We start from the raw sequence: 14903 nt of genomic DNA on the forward strand, positions 1-14903 counted from the left end.
ATGAAAAGGGATGACAATACTGACACGATTGCTCTTTGCTACTTGAAATTTAAAAGCTCCGCTCCAGCCCACACTGGCAAAATTGTCAGAAGAGGCAATTCTTCCCCACAAAATGCTTCATCTCACTCAAACAAGAAAGCCACAAGCCAACAGTCTTCTTTACTCCTCCACTGCTTTATTTGGCTATTTCTCTGATAGGAATTAGCTTCATTTATTCTTACTTTGTTTCCTGTGTTCCCCGGGGCGCGCGGCGGCTCCTCCGTTGGGTTCGCGGAGGCAACGGCAGAACGGCCGCGCGCTCCGGCGGCTCCGCAGCAGCAGCAGCAGCAGCAGCAGCGCCTGTCTCGATCGGTTTTCCGCTCGAGTTCCCGCTCGCCCTCCGTGCCCTTCTCCCTCTCAGACTCCCTGTGATCCCGTTCGGTCCCGTCCTTGTTGCGCCTCTCCCAGCCCGGCTCATGCCGCGCCCCGCAAGGCGGCCATGGGCGAGCCGGCCCCCTGCCCGCCCCTGTCGGGCACGCCGCGGTGCCGCCTCCGCGGGGCTCAGTCCGTACCGCCTGTGGCACCTTTTGAAGAGCCTGTGGACGAGCTCCTCGCTGCGCTGGTGGCGGTGGTGGAGCAGCAGCGTCTCTTGGCTCCGCCTGGCGCGGGCCCTGGCGCTGGCCCGGCCCCGACCGAGGCCCCTCCCGCGGTTCCGCCCACAGCTGGCCCGCAGCCGCCCGGCTCCCGCCCCGCCGCCGGCGCATTCCCCCGAGCGAGCCTCGCCGCCCGGCAGTTCGGCCGCCGGCCCCGAGGCGCCGGAGCCCGGGGCGGCTCGGGAAGCAGCGGCGGCCGGGGCGGGCGGGTGCCCCGGGCAGAATGCCGAGAGCGCGGTGCCGTCCGCACGGGCGGAGAAGCCTCCCCTGGAGCAGCTGTACCGGGAGGGCCCGCTGCTGGGGAGCGGCGGCTTCGGCAGCGTTTACGCCGGGACCCGGCTCGCCGACGGCGTCCCGGTAAGAGACGGGGCCGGCTCGGAGCGGGGAGGGGGGCGGCGAGCGGCGGGCGGCGGGCGGCGAGCTGAGCCCTCCGCTCGCCTTGGCTTGCAGGTGGCCATCAAGCGAGTGTCCCGGGACCGCGTCTTGGAGTGGGCGCGGCTGGTGAGTGAGCGGGGCCAGCGGGAGCAGGCGGCGGGGCGTGGCGGGCGGGGTAAGGCCAGGCCCGGCCGGGTGGGAGCCGGGACGCTGCGATGGGAGCGAGCGTGGAGCGAGCGGGGGCCGCGCAGCGTCCCGGGCCATGGGCAATGGGAGCTGCGGTGGCGCCGGGCAGGGGGTGGCGAAGGCGAGCGCAGCATCGGCGCCGCTGACGGCATGGCGGCTCCCCCGCAGCACGACGGCGCCCTTGTGCCCCTGGAGCTGGTGCTGCTCTGGATGGCGTCGTGGCCCGGCTTCCGCGGCATCGTGCGGCTCCTGGACTGGTTCGAGCTGCCCGACGGCTTCGCGCTGGTCATGGAGCGTCCGGAGCGCTGTCAGGACCTCTGGCACCTGCTGCACGCGGGGGGGTTCCTGCCAGAGCCCGTGGCGCGGGCGCTGTTCCGGCAGGTGCTGGGGGCCGTGCGGCACTGCACCAGCCGCGGCGTCCTGCACCGCGACATCAAGGCCGAGAACGTGCTCGTTGACCTGGCCACCGGCGAGGCGAAGCTCATCGACTTCGGCTGCGGCACCATCCTGCAGGACACGTTCTACACCCAGATGGCCGGTGAGCCCAAAGCCGGGGCCCAGCCGGGCAGTGGAGCTTCTCCCCTGTGCTTCCACAGGTGGAACACACAGGGAGGGAGGGAGGGAGGGGGAATGCTGCTTCAGCGGGCTGCAGCCAAGTTGCATTTTGGCAGGAGCTGGGGCTGGCTGTTGAGGAGCTGGCTGGGAGGGAGGGAGCAATCAGCATTGGCCTGATGAGCTGTGCCCGTGTGCCATAGGAACGCGGGAGTACTACCCACCGGAGTGGATCCTCTTTGGCCGCTACCATGGCCAGCCAGCCACCATCTGGTCCCTGGGCATCCTGCTCTATCAGCTGGTGTGCAGGCACCTTCCTTTCAAAAGCAGAGAGGACATCGTCCAGGGACAGCTCTTCTTCCCGCCCCGGGTGTCTCAAGGTGGGGATGGGCCTTCAAGGCACGGGAGCAAGAACGGCTTTGGGAGAGGGCAGGTGGCACATAAGTGTCCTGCTGTTGCAGCTGGGGAGGAGGTTCATCTCCTGGGCTGAGTTGGAGGAGGCAGCACGTGTACCTCTGCTGCTCTCTTCCAGAAGAGAGGATGGATGGGAAGCTGTGCGAACAGCTCTGAGCACTCTTAGTGTGCTGTGGGCACTGTGAAATCTGGGAGAGCATGGACAGGAGCTGACCAGCAGTTTCTGGTTTCTCTCTGCAGAGTGCCAGCACCTGATCAGGTGGTGCTTATCCATGGACCCTGCAGACAGGCCATCCTTGGATGACCTTTTAGAACATTCTTGGGTGCAGAAGCCCCACCTGGCCCAGGAGACAGCAGAGATCCATCCCTCTGCACAGTAGAATCCAGGATGCCCGCAAGCAGCAGCTGCTCGTGTCTTGTGGCTCTCAAAGAATTCCCCAGAGCATTTCCCAGTGGCCCTGGCATGGAGCAGAGAGCACAGCCAAGGAGGTGCTTCCTCAGGTCCCCGGCGATTTGTGGAGGGAGCGGCTCAGGGCTCCCCATCCTATTGGAGAAATTGTGGCACAGTGCAGTGAAGTTGCCACAGAGTGGAAAAGGGGAAACATCCCCCTGCAGCTCAATGGCCTCGTGATGTCCCCGCGAGCCAAGGCACATCTGGCGTGTTCTTCTGGAGATCAGCGCAGAGCTGGAGAACGCCGTCCTCGAGCTGGCCACTGGCAGGGCAAAGCTGATGGGCTTTGGTTGCAGCCCCTTCCTAGAGGACACGCTCTGCACCCCGACGAAATCAAGATGAGTCCCCAGGCGGTGCAGGGGTGGGGGGATGCTCGTGCCTCCAGGCATGGCAGGGCTCGGCCTGGCCACGTGCCGGTGGTTCCCCGTGGGGTGGCAGTGGACAATATTAATCTTTCTGCCAACTGCTCAGCTGCTTTTTGGTGGGGCAGGGGATGGATGTTGTGGAAGGGGAGCCGGCTCCTGGCCTCGCTGACAGCTTCTTCCTGCCAACATGGCACAGGCTGGGGTGGGGGCATCCGGCCTGACATAAGCGTCCATCCGTGTGGATGGGGAGCAGCAGAGGGGGACGGGTTCTTTAGCCATGGCCCAGCTGCTCTGCTTTGCAGGCCCTTGAGGAAGGGGTGGGCATACAGGTGGGAAAGGTAGGGTTTTTCCCCACCACAGCAGAGATTTTAGTATCATAAAGAGCGGTCAGACCTTCCCCAGTCCTGTGAAACGGTGACAACCTTTGGTGCTTTTTCTTGTTTCCAGGTCTTGTTTTGAAATGACTTTCATGCAATTGTTCTTTGTTTTTTCCAGAAAGATTGCAGCTTGTGTCCAGACCAGATGGAGAAGCACCAGTACCGTCCCTGGAGTGCATCCCGTGCCGGTGCTACCCGGGGAGGGTCCACGGTGTGGATGTCCCCTGCAAAAGGATGAGGACCTTGTGTGGGATCGGCTCCTCTCCTGGCAGCAGGTCTCCAGAGGTGGGTACCCGGTTCCACAGCTCGGGTGGCAGAAGGGCATAGGGCAAATGGCAGCAGGCACACGAGAATGTCGCTCTTGCAGCTGCTGAGGAGGTTGTTGTGCCATGCTTGAGCAGAAGAGGTGGAGCGTGTCCTGCCACGCTGCTCTCCTCTAACAAGGAGGGAATGGGCTGGGAGGTTTGGGCTCTGAGCACAGCCAGCAGCCTGGCCTGAGTATAGGCTATGGTGGGACAGGGGGGACAGGAGCCTGCTGCCACTGACCGTGGCTTTCTGGTTTCTGTCCCCAGGCTACCAGCAGCTCATGCCATGGAAACGGCACCGCTCGACCTGCCAGTCTGGGAGGGCTGGACGGCAGCGGGTGTTCATTTGCTGCCAAAAATAAATCATTCATGTTACTAACATCATCATCATCATCGGAGCATTTCTTTCATCCTTTTTTCAAGCTTTTGGCCTCCCTTCTTCCACCGAAATCTCTTTGCCTCTTTCCTCATCCACTTGGTGGAATTGGTGGGGGGGGTTTAAGTAACACAAAAAGTTCAGCAACAATTCCTGTTGCCAACCGCAGCAGTCTCTTCAAGAACCTGGAGTTGGTAGCCAGGCCCACATTTCACTTGGAAAGGGGAGTGGTTTGCAGGGACAAAGATGTCCCTCTGCTGCAAAAGCAGGGAGGAAATCAGAAGCAGCAAAATGCAATTTCAGCTCTACCCCCGCCCAAAGTTGTCTGCATCTTTGCCCTCCACTCCAAAATAGGCAGGCAAGGCTGGACTTGAACAAGGTTCAAGTCCTTCATGGTCCCTTGGCATTAAAGGGATCAAGTAAAACTCTCGTATGCAGTAATTGGAGTACAGCTACTGTAGGGATAAAGGAAATGTTGGGAGCTGGGACATCCTTCTTGACTCCTTTGTCTCCCCAGGTGTTGTAGCCTGGATAGCTGTTAAGATGGTTGCAGGTAAAGGAGCAGCAAGGGCCTTTGTATGGGATCCACGGAGATGCTTATTTCAGCCACTGCGTGGATAGTCCAGGGTCAGAGGCAAAGACAAAGGGGAACGTCGGGGTGAGGGTCCAGGTTGAAGCAGATGGGTGTCCTGGGCAGGGGGAGCATCAGGGAGCACTTACCAGGGGACATGGGGGTGGCACAAAGGTGGGGTTAGGGCATGGGAGCCAACAGGGAAACAGGGTGGGAGTGACCAAAAGCCTGAGAGACAGGGAGAGGGCAGGGGGCTGGCCCAGGGAACAGAACAGGGCTACATTGGCATGACAGAACAGGGCTTGCTATGAGAGAAGCCTCTCGTGTCTCCCTAACTAGGGAATGCCTTTTAGGGTCTCCACAGTGGGGTGTTTTGGGTTCAGTTTGAGTTTGGGTGGAGACACTGCTTTAGTGTAGTGGTTTTGGATTGTTAATTTGAACGTTTTTAGTTGTGAGATAGGATTAGGAGGAAGATAAAACAGGCTTAGCTTTAAATGGTACAAAGACAAACTTTATTACCAGAAACTATAGGGGAAAAAAGAAGAAGAAAAATTAGAATAAAACTTCAGACTACTCTTCTTCTTTCCACACATTTGTTTTTTTTGCATTGACAGCATACAAAGAACAACTCAGTTAGTTTACCATTTCTAAAATAGTCATTTACTTGTTTCTTTCAGAGAGGAGATTCTTCAGCCTATAGAGATTTTTCATAAGAAACCATTTTTAGGTGGTCTTGCTGTTCTAGTGTTTAGCCGTCAGGGAGGATAGAGATCTGGTTATTATGTAATATTTTTTTTCTCAACTAACATTTTAATTCATAACTAATACTGAGGACCATATCAAATTATGAGGCACACTTAAAGGATTATAATAGTTGAAACAAAAGCTTACTCCACTTTTAAAAATAGAGGGTGTTTTTCTTCTTCCCTAGGGAGAAGCAGGGGTTTTTTCACTATTTAAACCTAGGGCACTTACAGCAATTTTAACATTGGTTTATTTTAACACCAACGCTTCTTCTTACATCTAGAGTTAGAATCTTTAATCCACCCCATATTTTTTTATGTGTTATAGGGAAACAAGGGTTGCTTTTCTGTAGCATAAAAAAAGGGAAGAATTTCATTCTATGTCTTCCTTCCCTCAGCTGAGACTTGACTCTTCTCGTACTTTGATTTTGGTGTTTTTTGTGCTGTTTTTGTACATATTATCATTTTGGTTCTCCTTTTTTCCACAGGACAGAGAATAAAGTATTTGTAAAGTCATATTTTGGGCAGTGAAAAAGTTAATATTTTGCCAGGGCAGCAGAGGGTTCTGTGATTGTTTTTAGGTGGGGCGGCCGGAGCTCTTTACCATAAGGAGCCTTCTAAGGCCGCGCCGGGGCAGGGCTGGGATTGTAGGGCCCGGCCAGAAAGCGGAGATGAGTTTTTTGGTTGTAAGGTTGTTTTTTGGCGTTTGCTGTATGTAGTGTTAGTGGTGGGCTGGTGGTTTTCCTTTTCCTTTTGCCAGCAGCCGAGGTTGGGGCCCTTGCCAGATCGGGGCCCAGCTGTCTCTCCCCCAGGCCGTGTGGGCGGTGAGGCAGGCCTTTTTTCCACCTTTATCTCTTACTGTTCACTTCCTCTTGCTGGAAACGGGATTGTTGGAACACTTTAGAGGAGACGGCTTATCCATAGTGTTCTGTTTTAAATTGTCTAAAACCGTGTGAGACAGATGGCTTCACATAGGAACATCCCCAGGGCTGCTGAGGGGAAGGCACCACTTTATTTGTTGTGAAGAGAAGTAATCAAAATCCGCAACCAACAAGCTGCAAGGCAGAACGGAGTGGGAATTACAGAAATAAAGGCCTTGAAAAGCAGCTTAGGAAAGCGGCTACTTCCTAGACAGTGCCAAACCCTCTGACCTGGCCTGGCCGGGCCCAGGACTGGCTGCCCTTGGGAAGGGAAGGGGATGGAGCTGGGGTGGGGGCTCTGTGGCCATGGAAACGAGAGAACCACGGGCCAGCGCGTCACAAAGGGGCAGCCCCGCAAGGGGCTGTGAAGGTTGTGGTTGACACGGACACAGTGGCAGGAGACACGTCTGGCTCTGCCTGTCTGTGCCGACTGCTGGCGATTGGAGTCACCCCACCTTGTTCTAGGGCTGGGGACCGAGCTCCTATCGCCGTCTGCTCCGAGACAGTTCCCAAATTCAACCCCAGGTACTTCTGCGAGACAGAAGCACGGGTTCAAAGATGGATTTTACTGGAAAAGGAAAGACCACGGAAGGAAAAGGTGAGGATAGAAAGGAGCTGAAAGGCCCGAGTCAAATGGAGACAAATTCCACCAGATTTCCGGGAAAATTGGTCCATGGTGGTCAGTTCTGGCTCTGTGTCAGAGTTGGTGGCTGTGAGCTACAGGTGATCTTGCCAGGACAGCCCTGGCATCACAACATTTTCTCATTAGCTTACTCATTATGTTTTGTCATTAGCGTCCTCTTCTTTTCACAGTAGCCAAATCACTCAAACTTTCAGTCAGGACAGGGACTGTGGCCACAGCTGACCACAAACTGGACACGGTCATGAGACGCAAGTTCTGTTCCTTTGTTTGCCACCAATGTCAGGTCTCACAACAGATAAATTTCCTGTTCTTCCTCTGCTTGCTAATTGGGTCTAACACTGAGAATGATATTAAGGTGCTATGAAAACGCCAGCAAGTCCTGCCTGCTTGCTGAGAGCTCTTTGTAGTTTGCAGAAACAGCAGTCACAGCTGTGTGGGTCTTTATTGGGTGTTCACAGAAGCCACACTAGAGAAGGAGTTTTTTTCCCCTCTTCCCATTGGAGCCATCCAACTTTCTGTTCAGCCATGGTAACTCAATAGTGTTGAGAGGAATAGTTCACAGGCTAGGTCCTTGAAAAATGAAACCTAAGAAATTTTCTCCAAAGTTCAAGAATCCTGCAAATGCCCCACCCATTAGACGTGTTTATGATAAAGATGGGACTTCACCTAACGCAGTTCATCCCTTGTGAGGCTGGTTCAGCCTCCCACAGAGGTAAGGTGGGAGCTGGGCCGCTCTCTGGTGGGAGGAAGGGTCTTGTGCCAGCCTGGAGAGCCTGTGCACATTGCCAGGGAGCAGTTGTGCCCTGCAGGTGCCCCCTGCCATGAGCTGTGCTGCTGCCAGTGCCCCGTGGAGCTGTAGGGCTGCTGAGCTGTGGGGCAGGGAGAGGAGCAGGAGGCTGCATGTGCAGCTGAGCCATTGCTGGGAAGCACAGGGCTCTGGGCTCCCTGCTGTCCCAGAGCAGCCTAGAGGCCAGGAAGTTCCCCTGGGAGCTCTGTGGAAGTGGCTCAGGGTGTGATCCTGTGGCCTGCCTCAGGTGGCTGCTGTCAGGTGCATGTTTCCCTGTGCAGCTAGTTTCCAGGAAAGTTTCCAGGAAATGTCTTCTATGAAATATGGAGCTTCAGATGCTTTAGGTTTGCATTGCAGCCTCTGTTACAGTTTTATATCTCTACTTTCCAGGCCTGACTGGCTACCCTCTTGCCAAGAAGTTTTCCCTGGCAAATCCTTCTATGCTCCTTCCCTCCAAGCCATTGCCTCCCATCCAGAAGGACTCTCCTTCCACCAAGCCAAGCACGGTGTCCAGAGGAGAGCACGGGACTGGGAAAAACGGCACCGGCTGCGAGGATAAAATTAGAAATAACAGGGAGCTGAGTTCAGAAGGAAAAGAACAGATGGTAAGGAGACCGAGCTAAGTCCTGTGTGATAGATTTTCACTTTCTGCACTGTAAGCAGAGCTCAGAGAGCTTTTCCTGTGGTGTGAGCACATGGAACCAGCTGGGCCAAGGAAGAGCTCAGCTGGACACTGCACTTCTGGGAAGTGTCTGAGAACACGCTGCCTTTGCAATGGGTGTGTAGTGCAAACTTCACATCCTCAGCATGCATCAATGGCAGGAGAAGTCTTTGAATGGTTTCTGGGCTCTGTCATAATTCCTTGTCTGACTTATGACTGAGAAAAGCCCAAGAATCAGGCCAAGCTGCTTATGCTGTCCAATCTGGCCAAGCAAGCATGTTAGATTTTATAACCTACATGTATTTTTGAACCATGGCTGTGTCAGGGATATGTATTCCATCAGCTGTGTCTGCTTGCTAAGGAAAAAAGGAGTTTGCTGGAACAGGCAGTGCTACAAAGTCAGTTCCAGGTGGTCTCAGCTTTTGAGTTGTACAGCCATGGCCTTCTACACAGTTGTCTCTGATGCTATTTCTAGATTTCGTCAGCTTCTGGGCAGCTGTGTGCTCTGGCATGGCTTTGTCCAGAGGGAAGGGATGGGAGGTGGCCATGGGGAGAGCAGCTCAAAGCCCAGGCACACAATTTCCTTTGCAGCAGGGCCAGCACCTGCAGTTGTTTTGGGTTTACCATGGGGTGCAGGAGGAGGCAAATGAGCAACAGCATTGGCAAACAGAATGTCCAATCAAAGGCTGATGTACTTGATTCCAGCCTTGCTGAGGAAGGGCCCAATGTATTCCTGACAGGATCTAATCCTTCCACTGCAGTTCAAACAGGTCCTGATTTGGTCCTTTAGTTGTGCCAGAAATGATGGGATACTGAGGAAGGGCGTTCATCTGTCTCCACTGCCTCCACCTCCCTTCCTGGCCATGGCATGGGGGCCCTGGAGAAATTTGGGCAGGCAGAGACCTTCCAGAGAGCAGCAGGGCAGGGAGCTCTGCTGAACTTCCTAAATGCCAGTGAGCCTGAGATGATGGAGGTGTGGGAGCTGGAGAGCACGGAGCATCGCGAGAGCTCAGCAGCTTCTGGGCTGAAAGGCTGCTGGGCAACTGTAAGAGGGAAGGGCAGCAGCAGAAGAATTGAGGGGCTTGAGAAAAGCAGGTTCTGACATCCTGCAGAATGGCTTTGTGGGGACTTGGCTGGAGATCAGCACTGGCTGTGAGGTGCCTAAGAGGCAGGGAGAGAACAGTGATCTGAACCTGTTCCCATACCATCCCAAAGGCCAGTGGAGGCCGTGGCACCGCAGAACAACTTGATACCAAACATGTGGATTCCAGCTGGGATCATAGCCACACTTGCAGTGAACTGAGCCCAAGGAGAGAGTTGGCAAGTCTAGGGCATGAGCACGCCCTCACCACTTGCCTTTTCATTCCCCATGCTAGGCCAAGCTACTCCAGCAGTTTGACTGGTCTTTCCCTGCCAGGTCCCAGTTAAAAGCATGGCTAAATGTCTTCAGCCATCAGTGAGGAAGGGCTGAATGCTTCATCTGAGCACTTTGTACCACTCTTTCCAGGCATCCTTGCTGTATCCCAGAGGTGGGGATATGAAGAAGGGGTCATTGGGACTGCCTTTGATCCCCCCTATACCCAAGGCAGTCAGTCCCCGTGTTGGCAGTGCTGCAGGGTCTCTGCGCAGCTCTCTGCAGCTGGATGTCCAAGAGTCCCAGGAGATGAGGTAAGCCAAGGTGTCTGCTGCTCCACTCTGCTGTTCAGCTCCCTCTTGCCATCTTGTGAGGTTCCTTTGCACAGTCAGCTCTCTCCCATGTATTTAGGCAAACCTCTGTGTATTCACCATTTGGCCCATCCGTGATGATCCAGCTCCATGTCAAACCCCACACCATGTGTCCCAAGAGCAGAGGTGGTGGTGGTGGGGAAGAGGAGGCAGGGCTTAAAAGCATCTGAAGATGGGTCCTCTGCTGGGCTTGGTATTGATTCTATCTGTAATGTTTGTGGTGTCATTTGGGAGCTGTATTGCATGGCTCTGGATCCTGCAGATCTTTGAATACTGTGATCCTTGACTGGCAACTTCAGCACCGGAAAACTCTGTTTGGCCAAATATTGGATGCTGGAGGGGTGTCTCTGTCTTTACGTGCTGCTTCTGTAAATGTCAGGCATAATTTCTCTGTGCCTGGGACGGCGCTGTGAAATGAGAACCCAGCTATATTTTCCGGGTATAGATGTAAAATCCTATCAATGTTTAATATTTAGGTCTGGGATTAAAACAGAGAGGGCAAGGAGGTAGAGAAGAGCTATAGTACTGTACCTGATGGGAAGATATTGGCTTGAATATATATGAGAAAATGTAGCTGTCAATGTAGCTTATCTGAAGGACAGCAATAATGAAGGAGTCACAAAAATGTCATTCCAACTGGAAAGCTTTGGTAGTGCATTGAAAGTGCAATGTGAATACCCTTGCCTAGCAGTTGAGTTGGAAAAAGGCTTTTCCTTCTTGAGACAGCCATGAGGTGGAATATCCTTCTCAGGATACTGCCGTGTTCGGACCACATGTAGCACGAGACTGGTACCAGTGAAAGCCACAAGCAGGCAAAGTCAAGCTTTGTCAGCAGAACCAAAGTAGCTGCCCTCCCTGCAGACTCATGTCTCAGCTTAGCAGCTCCTGCTGCTTGAGGGAGGCTGTAGGAGCCCCTTGGCTCCAAAAGGAAAGTCAGCAGAATTGGGGAGTTATGGTGCAAGTTGAGGAATGACTGCTGAGTTTCAGCTGGAGCTTGGCCAGCTCTGCCTGGCTGCAGCAACTGAATGCTTAAGGACAATTAATGAGCTTTGCATCTTGTTGGCTTGATGTGTTGCATTTTCTTCTTCATCAGAGGCACCAAGCAAGGAAGGATTGCTACACCTGTTCCTTCCCTTCTCTTTCTCCCTCCTCATATGTTCTTGTGTTTTCCATTTTCTCAAGGCCACGATCAAGCAGCAGCATCAGAGAGAAGAAGTCTGAACATGCAGGTAGGTACAGGGCATGTCTGTCTTAAAATTACTACTAGAGCCTTGAATTAGAGGTGATATTTTGAAAGCTTTGTTAAAAATCATTCTTTTAAAAATTTCTTTAAACTCATTTGAATTATTTGATGGGCTCAGTGGACTATCCCAGAGCCCAGTCACTGGGAGTGTGCTGCAGTGGTGTAGTGAAAATTCCTGTATTGTGAATCTTGAGTGGCAAGAGCTGGATTGGGACCTTGGGGCCCTGGAAGTGCAGTGCAGGAAAAGGAAACATTCCTGTCCATCAAGCACACGCCTTTTATCTCCATGCAGTCTTTCTCATGTCCGAATTAGCAGAGAAGAAGAAGGCATTTATCAGGAAATTAGAAATCCTCTCACTCCTTCCTCCTGCCCTTGAAGGAGATAACATTTCCTTGAGGCAGATTCTGAACTGAAACCTTTGACATCTGAAAGAGAGTCATGGACTATCAAAGCCATTGCCTGGTTTTGCTCTGGGAGAAAGAGGGGAAACCTTCTGTGAGAGAAAGTCCTTTTGAATTTTCCAGTTATGGAGATGGAAACTTCCAAAGGGATGCAGCCTATGCAGGGTCTGAGTTTGTCGTCCTATGACAGCACAAGCCCAAAGCCACCTGTGGAATGTTCACAATGACAAATCTCTTGCCTGACTCTCTCTGCCTGTGTCAGTGTTGCAGGCTGAGGCTGGGGGAGGAGATGCCTTCTGCCTTGTCCCTCTGTCCCTGCCTTGCCTGATCCCTGACAAGTAGAATTGTGCCAGACAAACTGCGGTCTCTGGTGCGTCTGTGCCAGCCAATGCCTTTGAGTTGAAAGCCTCCATCAATGCCTGTTGTTGTTGTTCCTTTGCCATTTTGGAGCATGTCACGATAGGAGAGATGAAATTTGAAGACATAATTAGCTGATGAAGAAAGCAGATGAGATTTCCAGGTCCCTTTGCTCTGGGTTATTTCTGAGAAATCCTGGGTTTTGTCCCTTTGGAATGACTCCTTAATTGGTGATATGCAGCTGGAATGCTTAATGCAGCTAGGGAGAAGTATTGCTCAGTAAGTAAGGTGATGTTTTTGCTGGATTCATTTTGGACTAGAAATGTGCAATTTCATTAAATATTACCTGTTGTGCTTTCATAAATTGACCTGTACATTCTCTATGGATAAATAAAAGATTGATTTAAGGATGTTCTTCTTTTTATCATCTGCCGTCTTCCATTTCCATTAAGGAAAGTTTGAATTGCTTTTAACTGCCATGATGAGAAATGTTTTGATGCAGGTCTTGTTTATACTGGATTTGGGTGTGTCTGCAGGAAAGAAAGCAGGGAATAAACCCACGGGACAAGTATTTGAGCAGAAGTGGAACGTTTGAAAGCTAATTTGTTCCCTAAAGATTTGGGCTCCTTGAATACTGAGGATATGTAATGGGGAGCGCAAAGCTTCCTTTACTTGTAACATGGGGTGCCATTGTTCTTGTACCATCACTTCCTTTGTTGTAAAGCGAAATAAAAGCAACCAAGGAAACCCAACCCAGAACCGAGTGGGACTTAGAGAAACAAAGGCCCTGAAAACTAGCATCTGAAAACAACTACTTCCTAGGTGTAATTGTCAAATACTTGTGATCACTGTGGTTTGCCAACTGTTTGGAAGGAAAGGGATCCCAAAGTACTTGATGGGCAATGAGTAATACATAAGGAAAGGAGTAGAAGCTCTCTCTCCTGGCTTGCCAGCTCCATACCGTTCAGAGGAATTACAGTGATGGTAGTTTCATGGAAAAAACATCAACAACAACAAAAAACCACAAAGTGATTTTCTGATTAATTCAAAACTCCCGTGTATTCCTCATCAATTAGATGATTGTTTGTAAAGGTGGGAGTTCACCTAACTCACTTTTTCCCTCGTGAGCCTGGCTCAGCCTCCCGCAGAGGTAAGGTGGGAGCTGGGCCACTCTCTGGTGGGAGGAAGGGTCTTGTGCCAGCCTGGAGAGCCTGTGCACATTGCCAGGGAGCAGTTGTGCCCTGCAGGTGCCCCCTGCCATGAGCTGTGCTGCTGCCAGTGCCCCGTGGAGCTGTGGGGCTGCTGAGCTGTGGGGCAGGGAGAGGAGCAGGAGGCTGCATGTGCAGCTGAGCCATTGCTGGGAAGCACAGGGCTCTGGGCTCCCTGCTGTCCCAGGGCAGCCCAGAGGCCAGGGAGTTCCCCTGGGAGATCTGTGGAAGTGGCTCAGGGTATCCTGTGGCCTGCCTCAGGTGGCTGCTGTCAGGTGCATGTTTCCCTGTGCAGCTAGTTTCCAGGATAGTTTCCAGGAAATGTGTCCCATGAAACATGGAGCTTCTGATGTTTTAGGTTTACATTGCAGCCTCTGTTACATTTTGTTTTCCCACTTTGCAGGCCTGAGTGGTGACTTTATTGCCGAGAATCTTTCTGGGTCACCTCCCTCTATGCTCCTTCCCTCCAAGCCGTTGCCTCCCATCCGGAAGGGCTCTCCTTCCTGCAAGCCAATCATAATGTGCAGTGGAGAGGAAGAGAAAGGGAAAGATGGCACTGGCTACAAAGATATCAGTAGAAACAGCCCGGAGCTGAGTTCAGAGGGAAAAGGGAGTGAGGTAAGGATACCAAGCTAAGTCCTGTGTGATAGATTTTCAGTTTCTGCACTGTAGTGATTCCTAGAGAGGCTGATCTGGAAGAGAGACCGCGCATAGTTAAAGGAATACAGTAGGTGATAATTAAGAGGCCTTAAAAGGATACACCTTGGGCAGTACAAGAGCCTGGCCCGGGCTACACCCAGGAGGGATCCAAGATGGATCCCGCTCATGAGTTTTTACACTTTTATAACCTTTGGTCAACTTATATAGTAGGGGTTAATTGTCCAGTTACAGCTTCAGGTCACCAAGTCCCATCCTTCTGGTCCACTCCCGGTGCTTTCCCATTGTTTATGATTTTTGGGTAATGGTTGTCCTTGATTCTTAAGCTGGAAAAAGATTGCTGTGTCTAACTGCCCTGAGAAGAGAACCTACCAACACTTAATACGAAGTTCAGAGTCCCACACCAAGTCAGCACAGAATCTGAGGAAAGTGAAAGTTAAAACTTAAAGCATCAACAGGAGGGAGTCTGAGAGCTTTTCCTGTGGGCTAAGCCCATGGAGGCAGCTCAGCCAAGGAAGAGCTCAGCTGGACACTGCACTTCAGGCTGTCTTTGCAATGAGTGTGTAGTGCAGACTTCACAATCCTCAGCATGTACCAATAGCAGGAGAGGTCTTTGAATGGTTTCTGGGTTCTGTCATGGCTTTTCCTCTGTCATATGGCTGAGAAAACACCAAAAGCAAGTCAGGGCAGCAAAAGTTGCCCAAAAGGGAAACCATCCTTCTGCATTTAGTAACGTAAGGGTAACTTTGAACCATGTCTAAGCCTTGGTGTTTTTATTCTGTCAACTCTGGCTGGCTGGGAAGGAAGAAGTTGTTTGCTAGAACAGGCAGTGCTACAAAGTCAGTTCCAGGTGGTCTCAGCTTTTGAGTTGTACAGCCATGGCCTTGTACACAGTTGTCTCTGATGCTATTTCTAGATTTCGTCAGCTTCTGGGCAGCTGTGTGCTCTGGCAT

At 52.3% G+C, this 14903-nt stretch overlaps 1 protein-coding gene across 1 annotated transcript; it reads left to right on the forward strand.

Annotated features, from left to right (window-relative positions):
• Positions 1-884: 884 nt before the first annotated feature.
• Positions 885-14397, forward strand: LOC134042006 (serine/threonine-protein kinase pim-1-like; the record flags this gene model as incomplete). The annotated part of the gene is made up of 7 exons (XM_062489079.1): positions 885-989; positions 1083-1133; positions 1362-1731; positions 1949-2125; positions 2400-2482; positions 13765-13911; positions 14314-14397. Coding segments are annotated over 7 exons (1017 nt in total), but the record flags the coding sequence as incomplete, so codon positions are not given.
• Positions 14398-14903: the final 506 nt, after the last annotated feature.

The sequence above is a fragment of the Cinclus cinclus genome, chromosome 3 (genome assembly GCF_963662255.1).
Source record: "Cinclus cinclus chromosome 3, bCinCin1.1, whole genome shotgun sequence".
Classification (NCBI taxonomy): domain Eukaryota; kingdom Metazoa; phylum Chordata; class Aves; order Passeriformes; family Cinclidae; genus Cinclus; species Cinclus cinclus.